The sequence below is a fragment of the Ipomoea nil genome, unplaced genomic scaffold (assembly GCF_001879475.1).
Source record: "Ipomoea nil cultivar Tokyo-kokei standard unplaced genomic scaffold, Asagao_1.1 scaffold2975, whole genome shotgun sequence".
In the NCBI taxonomy this organism is placed as follows: domain Eukaryota; kingdom Viridiplantae; phylum Streptophyta; class Magnoliopsida; order Solanales; family Convolvulaceae; genus Ipomoea; species Ipomoea nil.
In genome coordinates, this window is record NW_017619403.1 from 2848367 (window position 1) to 2863662 (window position 15296).

General features: G+C 32.7%; 1 protein-coding gene across 3 annotated transcripts; it reads left to right on the plus strand.

The window, feature by feature from the left end:
* Positions 1-9554: 9554 nt before the first annotated feature.
* On the plus strand, positions 9555-14457 carry LOC109163103 (protein NUCLEAR FUSION DEFECTIVE 4). Of its 3 annotated transcripts, none has more exons than XM_019311824.1 (4): positions 9555-10105; positions 10839-11704; positions 11977-12459; positions 14438-14457. In XM_019311824.1, the coding sequence occupies exons 1-3, from the start codon at positions 9782-9784 to the stop codon at positions 12440-12442; spliced, it is 1656 nt and encodes a 551-aa protein (XP_019167369.1). In that variant the 5' UTR covers positions 9555-9781; the 3' UTR covers positions 12443-12459; positions 14438-14457. The 3 variants fall into 3 exon arrangements, with proteins under 3 accessions (XP_019167369.1, XP_019167370.1, XP_019167367.1); XM_019311825.1 differs by having other exon boundaries at positions 14435-14453; XM_019311822.1 differs by lacking the exon at positions 14438-14457 and having other exon boundaries at positions 11977-12579.
* The last annotated feature ends 839 nt before the right edge of the window (positions 14458-15296 follow it).

Below are 15296 nucleotides of genomic sequence, written 5' to 3' on the forward strand. Positions count from 1 at the left end.
TTTAATTAATTTTCATTATAATTATAAACTTATAATTCAAATAAATTAAAATATATATATATATATATATATATATATATATATATATATATACACGATAGTAAAATGATGAGTCAACAAAAAATTTTAAAAAAATTAAAATTAATAAGGAGAATGATTTTTATGATTAGGTGAGATAATAGATAATATGTGAATAATGGACCTACAAAAAATTGGAGAAAAAACCACAATTACAAAAGTCTGAGGTATGAAGAAATAGCAGATAGAGTTTCCTGGTAATCCTGTCGCGTATGCAGTTCCACTTGCTGCATCAGTAATCTAATCTGCCCGATAAAAACAAGCTAGGCAAGGCAGGGACAACTATATAACATTTATCCATTAACAATAACTATTCTTAAGGCGGTATTTCATCTATATAATTTTATTTTATTTTTTGGTATAGTTTTTATATCTAACTAGTATTTTCACCCGTGCGATGCACGAAATGGAATTGTTGTAATATATTAAGAATATTTAAATCGATATATAATTATTTAAGAGTTAATTTCACCCGAGGTCGTTTATCTTTCCTGACAATTCCAAATTTAATCCTAAACTATAGTTATTAATTATTACAATTTATTCTATGTTACAACTCTTACGTTAATATTCTTACTATTATTATTAACACTTAATTACTCTTAGGTATTATTATTACCACTTATATTATTATTAGAATTAATTTTACTTTTGGTCCCACAACTTTTGATATTCTATCACTTTTGGTGCACAACTTTAAAAATTTTTAATTTTGGTGCCTAACTTTGTTATTTTTATCAATTTTGGTCCTTTCGGCCAAATTGACAGCGAAATGTTGTTGGATTTTATATTGTTAGGGGTAAAATCATCATCCCAAGCAAACATCTTCAATATCTAAAAAAAATCACCGTAAAATCATATCTATAGGTGTTTGATGATGAGAATAATGGGGAAGATGGGCAGAAACCAGACAGATCTATGGGATTTATAGTTTCGACCATTGGCAAACTCTTCTTTTCCTCTTAATATGATTTTTCTTTTGTTTAAATATTGAAGATCTTTCCATGGGATGACGATTTTGCCCCTAAAATATAAAATCTGGAAATATTTTACCGTCAATTTGGCTAGAAGGACCTAAATTGATAAAAATAACAAAGTTAGGCACCAAAATTGAAAAAATTTAAAGTTGTGCACCAAAAGTGATAAGAACTCAAAAGTCGTGGGACCAAAAGTGAAATTAATTCTTATTATTATTATTATTATTATTATTATTATTATTATTATTATTATTAGTTTCTTTTCAAGTACTGTTAGTATATAATGGTCGTGAGGCACAATAATAATATAACCATAATTAAATATTCTTGTATTGTATTCCAGAGTTAATGCCATTTTTGGTCCTAGACTTATTGAGGCATTGACACTTTTCATCCTCCATAATAAAAATTGCCACTTAGTAGACATTGTTATTGGTCGTTGGACAGTTTTGATCCTCCGTCAATGAAGCCGTTTGTTGACCGTGAATTAGAAGGGCTTTTCTGTTTTTTATGTCTTATTCTTCTAATCTTGTTTAGACCAGCGCTGCTGTGACTCCTTTGAGGCGAGATGGCGAGGTTCTTCTCCGGCGAGTTGTGGGTACGGCGGCGAGCATACGAGGCAGTAACTCCTTCCGGCGACGGACCAGTAAGACAGATCTGGCGGTGAAGCAACAGATCCGGCGAGGTTGGGGCCTTCACCGGTGGTTTTTGGTTCCGGCGAAGCAGAGAGGGCAGCAGGTCGGCGAACCCTCCTATGGTAAATAGCAGTTGTAGTTGTAGATGTCGTGATGTAGAATTTTCACCTGTAAGTCCTCCCTTCCATATTGACCACAAATATCCTTCCCATCTCTCTCTCTCTCTCTCTCTGACCACAACTACTTGGTGCACAACCTCAAAAACTCTGTTATTCTACCTGAAATTCATTGAAGTTTCAAGCTGAAAATGTGGAATCCGCCGCTCCCCAAAAATCGCATTGTCTGAGGTGTTGGAATGGCCGGTGTTGACTTCCTGGCTGCTGTAGCTTCATTCCCCAACCCGGATGATAAAATTCGGAGCACAAGCTTTGAGGTTCAAGGAGGTGGTAACACTGGCAATGCTTTGATAAAACCCAGATGATAAAATTCGTCTTGGTCTTAATCCAAGGATCATATCTAAGGTTGCTGATGACTCACATGACGAAAGAATACTTAATGAGCTTGAAAGGAATGGTGTTGATACATCTTTTATGGTGGTGTCCAAAGGAGGAAACTCACCATTCACATATGTCATTGTTGACAACAAAAAAAAAAAAAAAAAAACTCGCACGTGCATTTTCACTCCAGGATATCCACCCATGATATCTGAGGGTTTACATATCCAAATCAAGATTGTCTTTAGCGCTTGGAGTAAATATTGTCTACTTAGATGGAAGGCTGCATGAGACTGCTTTGGTTGTAGTGCATGAGGCAAATAGTATGGGCATACCTATTATAGTTGATGCAGAAAGGTTAAGGGAGGGGTTGTGTGATATTCCTGACTTTGCTAGTTATGTTGTATGCTCGACAAAATTTCCACAGGCATGGACTAACGCCCTTTATATTCCAACTGCACTTGTTTCCATTATCTTGAGATTGATGTCAAATGTAAAATTCGTGATTGTTAGTTGGGTGAAGATGGTTTCTTAATGTTAGAAAGGACTGAAGCGGATAACCTCAGTTTGAAGAAATGGATGTAGCAGTGACCAATGGATGGAGAAATACAAGGATTAGAACATAAAAAGACAGAAATACCGTGAGTCACAATAATAATATAACAATAATTAAATATTGTTCAATTCTATATTCTTCTAGGATTTCTATTACCATCATTAATTATTCCCAAATTTACCATAATTAAATAATTTGACCAATTAAAAAGAAAGATTATTAAATAATGCATGTGACAATTGTTTAATTAAAAAATTTAAAAATTCATTAATAAAACATAAGGTTCTCATAGTTTTTTCTTAGAAACTCTTTAATAAAGTATTTAAAAAAAAATGGTGGGCCAAACCGCCTACGACAATTTGCGGTGGATAGATCTCGAAAAAATACGCGATTTCAAAAAAACATTTGTCCAAAACGGACAACGGAGTAAAAAGTTATGCCTTGCCGAACATTTGTTTTTATATATAATATAGATTGTATTACACTATTTTATAATATTAGAATAGAATTTTAACGCATAATTATTGTACGAATGTGAAAGTAGAAATCAATATATTTTATTAGGAAGAGAGATTTTTTAGGAATTGGGCGGGAAGTTAAAATTTCAAGATTTTGTTTTTTATATATAGTATAGATAGATAGTATAGATTGTATTACACTATTTTATAATATTAGAATAGAATTTTAACGCAGAATTATTATACGAATGAGAAAGTAGAAATCAGTATATTTTATTAGGAAGAGAGATTTTTTAGGAATTGGGGCGGGAAGTTAAAATTTCAGGATTTTGTTTTTATATATAGTATAGATTGTATTATACTATTTTATAATATTAGAATAGAATTTTAACGCAGAATTATTGTACGAATGGGAAAGTAGAAATCAATATATTTTATTAGGAAGAGAGATTTTTTAGGAATTGGGCGGAAAGTTAAAATTTCAGAATTTTGTTTTTATATATACTATAGATATAGATTGTATTACACTATTTTATAATATTATAATAGAATTTTAATGCATAATTATTGTACGGGAAAGTAGAAATCAATATATTTTATTAGGAAGAGAGATTTTTTAGGAATTGGACGGGAAGTTAAAATTTTAGGATTTTATTTTTATATATAGTATAGATCTAACAATTATATATATAATATTCAAATTAGTAATTAAGTAGCCTTATTTGACAATTAAATATTAATGAATTATGTTAATTGTTAACTGATTGCGTATTATTTAGTTTGATCAGCTGATAATTATATTTAATAAATATTATTTATCAAAATTTGTGAGTTAAATGAAAAGTTAAAAATATTGGGGGAGAAGGGGTGGAGGTCCCAAAGTTTGATAAGGAATTGAAGTGAGGTGTCAAAAGAGTTTTTGATAATTTTCTTCTTCATAACATGTTCTAAATAATTTTTATAAATTTTTTTTTTTTCTTTTGGGTAAAAGAGTTGATCATAAAATATTTATCCATCTTTACTACTTTAATTGTTTGACCAAGTTAAACAGTTAAAATATATTAAACATTTAAAAGTTACGGGCTCTATTACATTGTAGTATCTGTTCATATACTTTTTCAACCTACTAAAACACAAAGAACCAATAACGCCTCCACTGAGGCTCGAACTCATAATTTCCAAATGGAAGTCCAACCCGGGTACCATTAGACCACATAGTCCTGGTGTATTAATGTATTAATGTAATTAGTTGTAGTGATAATTTGTATATTATATTCATAAACTTTTTTCCTGTGAGGGTGAAACATTAAAACAAAAGAGATAGTTTGAAAAAAAAAACACTTAAAAGTATAGCTATAAATATTGTTGAATATAGGAAAAAATAAAACACATCAAAACTTTATAAAAATATTCATAACATATGAAACATAATTAATTTAATAAAATAATTCAAATAGAAAACACATTGTAAATTACACATTTCATTATTAATATAAAAGATGATTATATTATGTGTGTGTGTGTGTGTGAATCTCACCATTAATTAATATTTAAAACTCATAAAGAAACTTTGTGTATGTGTTGAAGCAATAGGCGCCGTAAAAAAGTTGTGTTGAAACCATAAGAAAGTACTCAAACCCTAGCCTTTCGTAGAGTTAAACGTGTGTTTTACCAACTATCCAATCCATCTCTTGTTAGCATTTATGGAGTATTTTTTTTATACTTATACTAAAACATGTAATATATATATATATATATATATATATATATATATATATATATATATATATATACACACACTTCCCGTGCGGTTGTGCGGTGAATTAATGTGCGTGGGGTTTATACTTAATGTGCGTGAGTGTTATGCTCAATATGCTTGGGATTTGTACTTAATGTGCGTCATGTTAATACGCGTGAGTTTTGTACTTGATGTGCCCGAGTATTGTGCTTAATATGCGTGAGATTTGTGCTTAATGTGCGTGAGTAATAAGAGAATTTTCAACAATCTGGAAACATTAATCCGAGGAACCTCTTGCAGACCAATCACCAGTAGATCAAAATTCTCTATTTCTTTCCACTAGTTTTTCTATGTCCTCCATACTCACCTTCACCATAGCAGAATAAATCAATTAATAAATAAATAAATAAACAAATATGACATGATGGAATTGAAGCAAACAACAAAAGTTCCAAATTCTCGCACCAAGATCAGTCTGCATAGACCATTGATAAGGATAGAATTTGTGTATTCACTTTGGGAAGCTTTTATTTCATTGTAAACATCAGTAAAGCAGAGCAACACACTATTCACTTTGGGAAGCAGTGCTGGGGATGGGGAAGAAGCTGATAACCATATTTTCTGCTGCATTTTACACATTCACGCACATTAAGTACAAATCTCAGGCACATTAGACACAACACGTACTCACGCACATTGAGTACAAATCTCACGCACATTAATAACCGCACAACCGCACGGGAACCTTTACCTATATATATATATATATATATATATATATATATATATATATATAAGGGGTTATATATGGATTGGGGTAAAGCTGCCTCCACTTGTAGCTCCGCCCCTGATTATATTTACTTTCTTATACACTTACAAATTCTTTTTTTTTCTTTCGATTTTGTTTTCATTTTTGATTTTAAGTTGTTTAGTGTTAACTCTATTAAATGTAATAATTTGCATGTACATGGTCATTATTTTCTTGTGCATATACAGACTTTTTCCAATGTCACATTTGTTCTTTATTTTTGAACACATATTTACTATTTTTATTAGAACATCAATACCAGTGAATATTATGAGGTTTTTGGAACATTGATTGCTTATGTGGTGGAGAGAAATGGTAAAAGAGAGAAATTCCAGGATGTTCTGCAAAGGCAAGTTTTTGGAACAGTACACGAGAATGAGAAGGAAACACTGTTGTGCGCATTTTGCGCACAGCAAAGCCACGTCGTGGGCGTGCAGTGTTTTATTATTATTATTATTATTATTATTATTATTATTATTATTATTATTATTATTATTTTTTGAAATCAATTTTTTTTCTCTCTCCCCTCCTGTATTCTCTTTCCTAATCACACATACAAAAACTCCTTAAAAAATCACAAAAAATCTCACTATTATGGATGCTCTTAGGGTGTGTTTGGTTGACAAGTTTAACACTCATGAATGGATATGAAAGTGATTGTTATTGTTTGGTTGGCTGGTTTTTAAAACACCACTATGTGTTTGGAATAGTCCATAATTAATTGAAAAACTTATTCCCTTATTTTATAAGTGTTCCACTCCGGGTTTTTAGAACATCACATAGCAAACAACAATATTGACTATCATTCTCATTCCACCCTACTACCAAACATGCTAAATACTTGCACCAAAATTCATTATCATTACCAAGCATTTGATTCCTATTCTGATTCCGATTTCCATGTACGAACCATACACACCCTTAGTATATTCTCATTATAACTTTATTAATTTTCTTTAAAATATTTATTTAATTACAAAACGTGCAATATTGACTAATATTTTAATAAAAATTTAAACCATTAATTGCGTGATTTGAGAATAGATTTGAGTATTTGACAGGACGCGCATTATGTGAGGAAGATACGTACGCGGTGGGGAACATGATTCGCGGCCTCTTCATTTTGCTTTATTATCACATCAGTGAATATTTTTTTTTAATTTAAATTTTTTGAAAACATTTTAACGTTTTAATAATTACGGAGTAATAATAATTATGTATTGAAAGCAAAGATCAATCAATTTCAAAGAACACTGTTGAAAATTATTGAATTTCTGATCACACCTGAAAATGATCTTAAATCAAGTTGAAAATCTTGTTTCGATCACTTTTGGTGTCTGAAAAAACCTTTATAGCTATTTCCGATCACTTTTACTTTCGATTTGATTTAAGATCACTTTCAGGTGGTCGGAAATTCCATAATTTCCGTGGAAGTGATATTTGCATCAAGAACCAAAATTTCACAATTATATCTAAGGTGAGGCAATTAGCATGGCAAGAAAAGATAAAATCCACTAGTTTTAAGTAGTAGGGTTACAAACATTTTGAAAATTTTATATAACGTTAATGCATATTCTAAGATTTATTTTTTCTATTAAGTTTTTGGTATAAGAAGGATGAAGGCACACATAATTGGTGTAAATTTTAAGCTGTTAAAGTCTTTATATATAAAGATTAATACAATGAAGAATTGCACACTCTCTTCCATGTTTCTATCATTATAAAAATTGTACTATTCAATATACTAGTATTTGTCCCGTGCGATGCATGGAAAATATGTTATAAAAATATACACTATATGAGGTTTATTCATATATAAAATTTTTGTTATTTAATAATTATTATGTGTGAATTCCTATGATAAAATTATGAACATAAATATATTTACAATTAAAATAATATTTAAGGTGGGTGATTACTACAAATCTTAAACTATATTAAAAATTTAGTACATAGTATTTAATATTATAAATTTTTAAGAACTTAGTAAACTACCATAGTAATTGAATTACAATTTTAGAGTCACCACGGATCAAAATTTTTAGACCTTTGAGATTTCTAACTCTAGATGTAGCAACATACAATTGACCTTTAAAGACCAAAATCACAATCTTAGTTAGAACATTGATTTTTTTCTTCAAAAGACTATCGAATTAAGTGTGTAATCAATAAAAGATAAGAACTAATAATTCGAGAATATAATCTTAATGTTACTAAGCCTACTTCACGTCAATTAAGTTAGAGAGTGTTGTTGGATAGTATCCGATGAATCCACGAATAACGCATCTTTGTCTCCGTAGTCCTCAATATGCACATCAACAATCTTAAATATTAAGCCACATAGCTATGCTATATATTTATTTCAAACTTATGGACTTTGGGGTTGCATGCATGCTTCTTAAAGCCATATGACTTTAAGATGTGAAAATTAAATGTTGCATTTAATTTTCATATCTTAAAATAATTTTCACATCTTAAAGCCCATTTAATTTTCACAAGATTTTCACATCTTAAAATCATATAGTCTTGTGAAAATTAAATGCAACATTCAATTTTCACAAGACCATATAGCTTTATTATATTTTCAAAAAAAAAATATAGCTTTATTATATATAGGATAAGATAGGATAGGTTGAGAAAATGATTCATTTTTTACTAATTTAGACTTCTAGCTAATACTAGGATGTCTACATATTTTCAATTATTGAGAGGAACTAAAATTCATCCCCCATAGTTCTAATTAGTACATACCTCATTTCCAATCATTCTTAGAACTGGGGACTTCAATTCAATGGAGGAAACTAAAAAATCCACATATATAGTTCTAATTAATACATAACTCATTTCCAATCTTGCTTGGTGATGAGTGCCGATTCTTACTATTTTTATGTTGTATATTTAACATCAATTTATATGGTTTTGTGTTAATTTGAAGTTAAGTGTGTGTTCATTTGATTCCATTATGTTATGTAGGTGATTGGAGGCATTAATTGTAAACTCAAGTAAATTAGAGTTTAATTTGATGTATTGTGAAGTCATCTTGTTTATAAAGGCATGTTCCGAGAGTCTTGAAATATTAAGGGAGTGAAAAAAAAAAAAAAAAAAAAAAAAAAAAAAAACGAGTTGGAAGATATCAGGACTCGAAAGAACAAAGGAAATGAAGAAAAGTGAATTTTGGAGTGAAGACCAAGCGCGTCACGTTGACGGTCATACTCGTATATATGGTACTCTGTTATGACAAACAATATCTCGGTATTTTGATCATATCTAATCTATGAATGTCCAAATCAATTGATTCCAAATGCATTCAAAATCTAAATTCAATGAGCTACACCTTTTATGAAGATCACAAAGTCTAATTGAAATATGTTGAGCATATAGCCATTAATGTGCAATCCAACTATGAGCTTAGACTTTTAGTTGAGATTGACACATGCTTTGATCAACCTATTTTTATATCTTAAAAATCAAAGCTTTACAAGAGATTTTTTTTTTTTTTCCTATCTTCATCCTCTCTCCTCCATATAAGCCTTGCTTTTTCAAAAATCACACCAAAAACTTTAGCCACATCATACTTGGATCTAAAAATCTCATCAAGACTTGTCTGAACACTGAACCTACCACAAACTATTAAACATTGATATGATCTTGAGCCGGTCCCGGTCCATAAGACAATCACCACCTTTTATCACATGATAAGTATGCAAATGAAGTATTCTGGTCCCTGTAAATCTGTAATTCAGTATACAGTACCAGACTATCAGTACCTGCCTAGTGTCTTGTAATAAAATGATGACCTTTCTAGCTATTCTTCATCCACATCTCTTGGCAGTTGGAACACCTACCACCAGAGAGACTAAAACAAAGAAAGAAAAAGGAGAATTCATATTCCAATACAGTGGCTAGTTAATATCTAAATATACCCTTGTCCCCCTTAGGGAGAAGAACTTGAGGCTTGAGAATCGTCAATTTAATCAAACCTCAAGAACCGGAGAGCTGAAGCATAGGTTAATCAAGAAGAACAGTGTGGGAAAAGAATGGTGGTTCTAAAAGAAGGGAGTAGACCACCGTGGGTGGGTCTTGGAGCGGCGGTTTGGGTTCAAATCGCCGCCGGGAACGCTTACACTTTCCCTCTCTACTCTCCTTCTCTGAAATCAGTGCTGGGTTTCAGTCAGCAGCAGCTCACCATTCTTGGAGTGGCCAATGATATTGGGGAAAATGTGGGGATTCTTCCAGGGATAGCCTGCAATAAGTTCCCTCCCTGGGCTGTGCTTCTTGTTGGCGCTGCTTGTGCTTTTCTGGGCTATGGCGTTCTTTGGCTTGTTGTTAGCCAGACTGTTCAATCCTTGCCTTACTGGCTTGTGAGCTCTTTTATTTCCCTTTCTCATCTCAAAGATTGAATCTTTTCTGCACTTTCTACTTTCCCTTTTTCGGATTTCATTGCCTGTAGTTTATACCTCTGTCTTGCTTCAATTCAATTGTCTTGATTTACTGAATTCTGATTTAGGGCTTTTATTTACTTGTTTAGGATTAGTAATCAGTTTTTTCCACCTTAATTTGCTGTATTTATTAGTTGAGTATATTGCAAATACACAAATCTTGCAAAGAACAAAAAACTGTTAGATTATTGCGAGAATTGCATTTTTGGTTATTCAGTTATACCCGTGGTACAGACTTGGTCATTCATTGTATGCATGACCATCTTTTAACCCTTAAGTTAGGCGAAGCATCGATTTTAGTCCCCACCGATATGTCACTTAATAAAGTGGCGGGTTTAGTCCTTCATGGACAAACTCGCCACTTTGCGCATAATTTTGTACGTGGATATGACACTTTTGCAATTCTAGTGACTTTAAAAGGACAAAACCAGAGACAAGCTAAGGAAACAAGAAAGGGAAGAATATCTGAATTTGTATATTAGTATCAAGATTGGGGTTAGGATTTAGCTGGATTGAGTCAAGTTCATTTAGAATTTAGTTTCTTCTATGTTTGCTCGAGAATTGAGGCTTTAGATGCTGTTTTACACCCTCAAATTGGCTTCATTAAATTGTCAAAATTAATTATTTTGATCGAGCTTCTCTTGTGCTTTGACAGTTATGGGTTGCGCTGTGTATTGCTACGAATAGTAGTGCGTGGCTTGGCACCGCCGTGCTTGTTACCAACATGAGGAACTTTCCTCTTAGTCGGGGCACAGTTGCCGGGATACTCAAAGGCTATATAGGTATCAGTGCTCAAGCTCTCACCGAGGTATTCACTATGGTTCTTGATGATTCAGCTTCCAAGTTACTGCTATTCCTTACATTGGGAATTCCCGGTTTATGTTTGGGGATGATGTATTTTATTCGGCGTTGTACGCCCGCTTCTGGAGAGGATTCTTCAGAGTATGGCCATTTTCTTTTCACGCAAGCTGCAAGTGTCATTCTTTCCATATATCTTCTCACGACGACAATTTTGAATGTCACAATTTCTATTAGTAGCTCTATCTGCTACGTATTTGTTGGGGTTATGGTTATTTTCTTGATGTCTCCTCTTGCGATTCCATTAAAAATGACGTTATTCCCGAGGAAGCGTAAGCCAGAAGCAGAAGGCGATTCCAGCCAAACCGCTCCTTTATTAGTACCATCTGCTTCATCATCGAACCTCGGTAGCTTTCGTGAGGGTGAGGAGATGTCGGACGTGGAATTTCTGCTTGCTGTGGGTGAGGGTGCTGTGAAATTGAAACGAAAACCCAGGCGAGGAGAAGATTTCAAATTTCGTGAAGCTGTTGTGAAGGCCGATTTCTGGCTCCTTTGGTTTGCATACTTCCTCGGGGTTGGTTCGGGAGTTACTGTCCTTAACAACTTAGCACAAATCGGAGTTTCGCTAGGCGTGAACGATACAACAATACTGCTGAGCTTGTTTAGCTTTTGCAATTTCTTGGGCCGTCTTGGCGCTGGTGTAGTTTCAGAGCTTTTTGTGAGGTAATTGTTCTTTCCCTAGCTGCTTATAATTCTCTTAATGCATTTGATTTCTCAATAATCATATGATTAATGATTCATTATACTGGCCCTGTTTGGTAAAATTGTTAGCTTATCAGTCAGTTTTGGCTTATTTGACCACTTTCAAGTAGCTTTTTGAGAAAAGAAATTATACCAAACAGCTAATTTACCAAACACTTTTCTACAATCAGCTAATGTTATTAACTAGTTATACCATCTAATTAACCCAATCAGCTAACAGCTAATCTTTGCAGGTCACGAACAATTCCTCGAACATTTTGGATGATAGTAACCCAAATCATCATGATCATAACATTCCTCCTATACGCATCGGCGCTGCCCGGGACTCTGTACCCTGCAACAGCGCTGCTAGGGGTCTGCTTCGGCGTTCAATTTGGCATAATGATCCCGACTACTTCTGAGCTCTTCGGGTTGAGAAACTTTGGGGTAATATTCAACTTCATGCAGCTCGGGAACCCCATAGGCGCCCTCGTGTTCTCGGGTTCGCTTGCTGGTTATGTATACGACGCAGAGGCGGCCAGGCAACGGGTGGTTCAGTGTATGGGTCCAAACTGCTTTAGGCTCACTTTCTTGATTTTAGCTGGAGTTTGTGGTTTGGGAACTCTGTTGAGTATAATTCTGACCATCAGAATCAGACCAGTATATCAGATGCTATATGCAGGAGGTTCTTTTCGTGTACAACAGACTTCTGGCCATTGATAAACTGAGCAGTAATGTAATGGTGATTCTATGATTAAGTTAAGCCTATTTTGTAGTAGCATATGTTTTGTGTAATTCCAAGAACAGTCTAAACAGTATCTCCATAATTTAATGTCTAGACACTACACATTTTATCCTTAATTATATACAGTATTATTTTTGGGATTGAACTTATATCATGGAGTTGGAAGAAAGTAACACCAAATCTAAGTGAAATACTATCGATGATTAAAGTTTTCTTCTTCTCCCAAAAGGTTGAATTCCCATCCTAAGGACTTCCACACTCTGATCCAACAGAGCATTTGGAATGATTTAAATCACGGAAACTCAAGGACTAAATAGACATGGTTAAATGCCGGTGTGCACAAGAGATTTATCCACTTTGACATAATTCTCATATTGATGCCACCAAAGTTCAGACTTTGATCTCTTCTTTTAAATTTTATCTTCTGAATCATCGAGTTAAGTTCGTGCCAACATATGATTAAAGGTTTCTTTGACTTTCGAGTGCTAGTGACTAGTGAGGAGCCCCTCTTTCCTTTAACTTGACAAAAGGTGTGTGTACCCTTTGAAGCAAAATCAAGCTAGGCACATGACATTGGAGAGACAATATCATTATTGTCACAGACATTAATGTCTCTTTATATGCAGTGTTTCTTCATGTCCCACTGCACCAACAAGAATGCTCATTCAAACTCATCATTTTTCTCAAATAATAAATCTTATTTACACTAAATACGTACAATACTTATGTGGCGTTTCATAAATAAGTATTAAATGGGTTTGACTAGTTTGATAGTATTAGCTGATTGTAGAAAGATGTTTGGTAAATTAAATATTAACGGATAGCTGTTTACATGTAAAATGACTTTATCAAAAAGTTGATTTGAGTAGCTTTTTGAGTTTTAGCATTTTGGAGCAATAAGTTGTTATAAAAACCTAATTAATTAAACAAACACTTATATTGGTAATCCAATAGTGTAGCTCAAGTAGCAAATGAGTTCTTTTTGTGGAGAAGAATTTTGGAATAACCCAGGTTTGATTCTCGTCAGTGACGATCCCTTTTGAGCCAGACCAAAATTGGCTCCTGCTATCTCTATTGAGACTTCACTTGATAATTTCCAAAAACCACTTGAAACTTTGAATTAAATCAATGTAAAAAAAAATTATACTTTTAGTCACTAAATTGTGACTATAGTTATAGGGTTTGTCTTTTAAATATTTGAGATGTAAATTTAGCTCTTAAATTCATTCTTAGTGAAGTGATGAATTTGATATATGAAATTAGAATTTCATTAAAATTTTAAGAAATAAATTTTTCACTTTAATAAGATTTTATAAACTAAATTTACAAAGAATAAATCTATGTTGTGACTAAACACAATACAATCGAGTTCAAGCCATTGATAAATTGAGTTAATACCCAAAATCGTCCTCGACTATAATGGTTTTTCTCAATTTCGTCCTAAACAACTTTGGTGACCTAATATCGTCCTAGGACTTTTGTGTTTCGCTCAATTTAGTCCTCCATTTGTTATTCCGTCAAATTGGTGTTAAATAAAGGGACAATTCAGTAATGTCAATATTGATCTCTCTTTACTTTCAACTTGTGAAGTGCGAAATTCCTCTTTCTTGTACGAATTACACCCAGAATTACTCCCGGATCTGCAAATCAAATTTTATATTCGCAGTTTTAGGAGTAATTCTGGGAGTAATTCGTAAAAAAAAAAAAGGATTTCGCAGTTCACATGTCTATGAGTAAAGAGATGCCAATATTAAAATTACTGAATTGTCTATTTATTTAACACCAAATGGACAGAATAACAAATGAAGGACTAAGTTGAGCAAAAACACAAAAGTCTGAGACTAAATTGAGCGAAACACAAAAGTCTGGGACGATATTATGTCACCTTTAGGACGAAATTGAGAAAAACCACTATAGTCGAGGATGATTTTGAGTATTAACTCTTGATAAATTGGGCGGTAATTTTTTTTTTTTTTTTGGGTGATTCTATAATTAAGTTAAGCCTATTTAAGAATGCCAAGTATAAATTCAGGTAGTCTTGGTAACCAGATAGTAAGGGAGTTCACTTGTCATTTTGTAGGATTGAAATAAATTGGCAAATTATATCGTGCACCGCGGTGCATAATTGATTATGCACCGCGTGTCAGACACTACAGTGTGTCTAAATCGATACTATCAAAACGAAGTCGTTTTATTTAATGAAAAGAAACAGAATCTTCGCAAAAAATAACTCTGTTCTTCAGTTTCATTTTGTATATACTGCAGTTTCAGTTCAACACAACTACAGTTTTATTTCGATATAACTACAGTTTCATTCAATATTTATACACTCAAATATGTGAAAATGTTATTTAATTTTATTTTATATACACTATAATTTCATTAAAACACAACTACATGATCATTTGAATATAATTATAGCTTCATTGTACAATATACACTCAAATATGTGAAATGTTATTCAGTTTCATTTTATATATACTGTAGTTTCATTTCACCACAACTACAGTATCATTTTGACATAACTGTAGTTTCATTTGATAATATAAAAATAATACGTGAGCCAGTGTCGGTTTAAACACACTGTAGTATCTGACGCGCGGTGCATAATCGATTATGCACTGCGGTGCACGATATAACGACCCAAATAAATTTCGCTTCTTCAGAGTTTCAATTAGTTTTTTTTTATATATATAAAGATTCAATAGTTTAATTGTAATTTTGTGTTTTTTTTTTTTTTGGTGAAATACTTGTGATTTTTTATGACCATTCATTTGGAATGGTAACCGTAATGCCATCACACTACATGGCAGTTGGCAATTGTAATTT

Excerpts from the sequence above, each read along its gene's own strand:
- LOC109163103 (XM_019311824.1), top strand. The coding sequence starts at position 9,782 with ATGGTGGTTCTAAAAGAAGGGAGTAGACCACCGTGGGTGGGTCTTGGA. Across the intron at positions 10,106-10,838 it reads AATCCTTGCCTTACTGGCTT|TTATGGGTTGCGCTGTGTAT; the intron begins GTGAGCTCTTTT and ends GTGCTTTGACAG. Across the intron at positions 11,705-11,976 it reads GTTTCAGAGCTTTTTGTGAG|GTCACGAACAATTCCTCGAA; the intron begins GTAATTGTTCTT and ends TAATCTTTGCAG.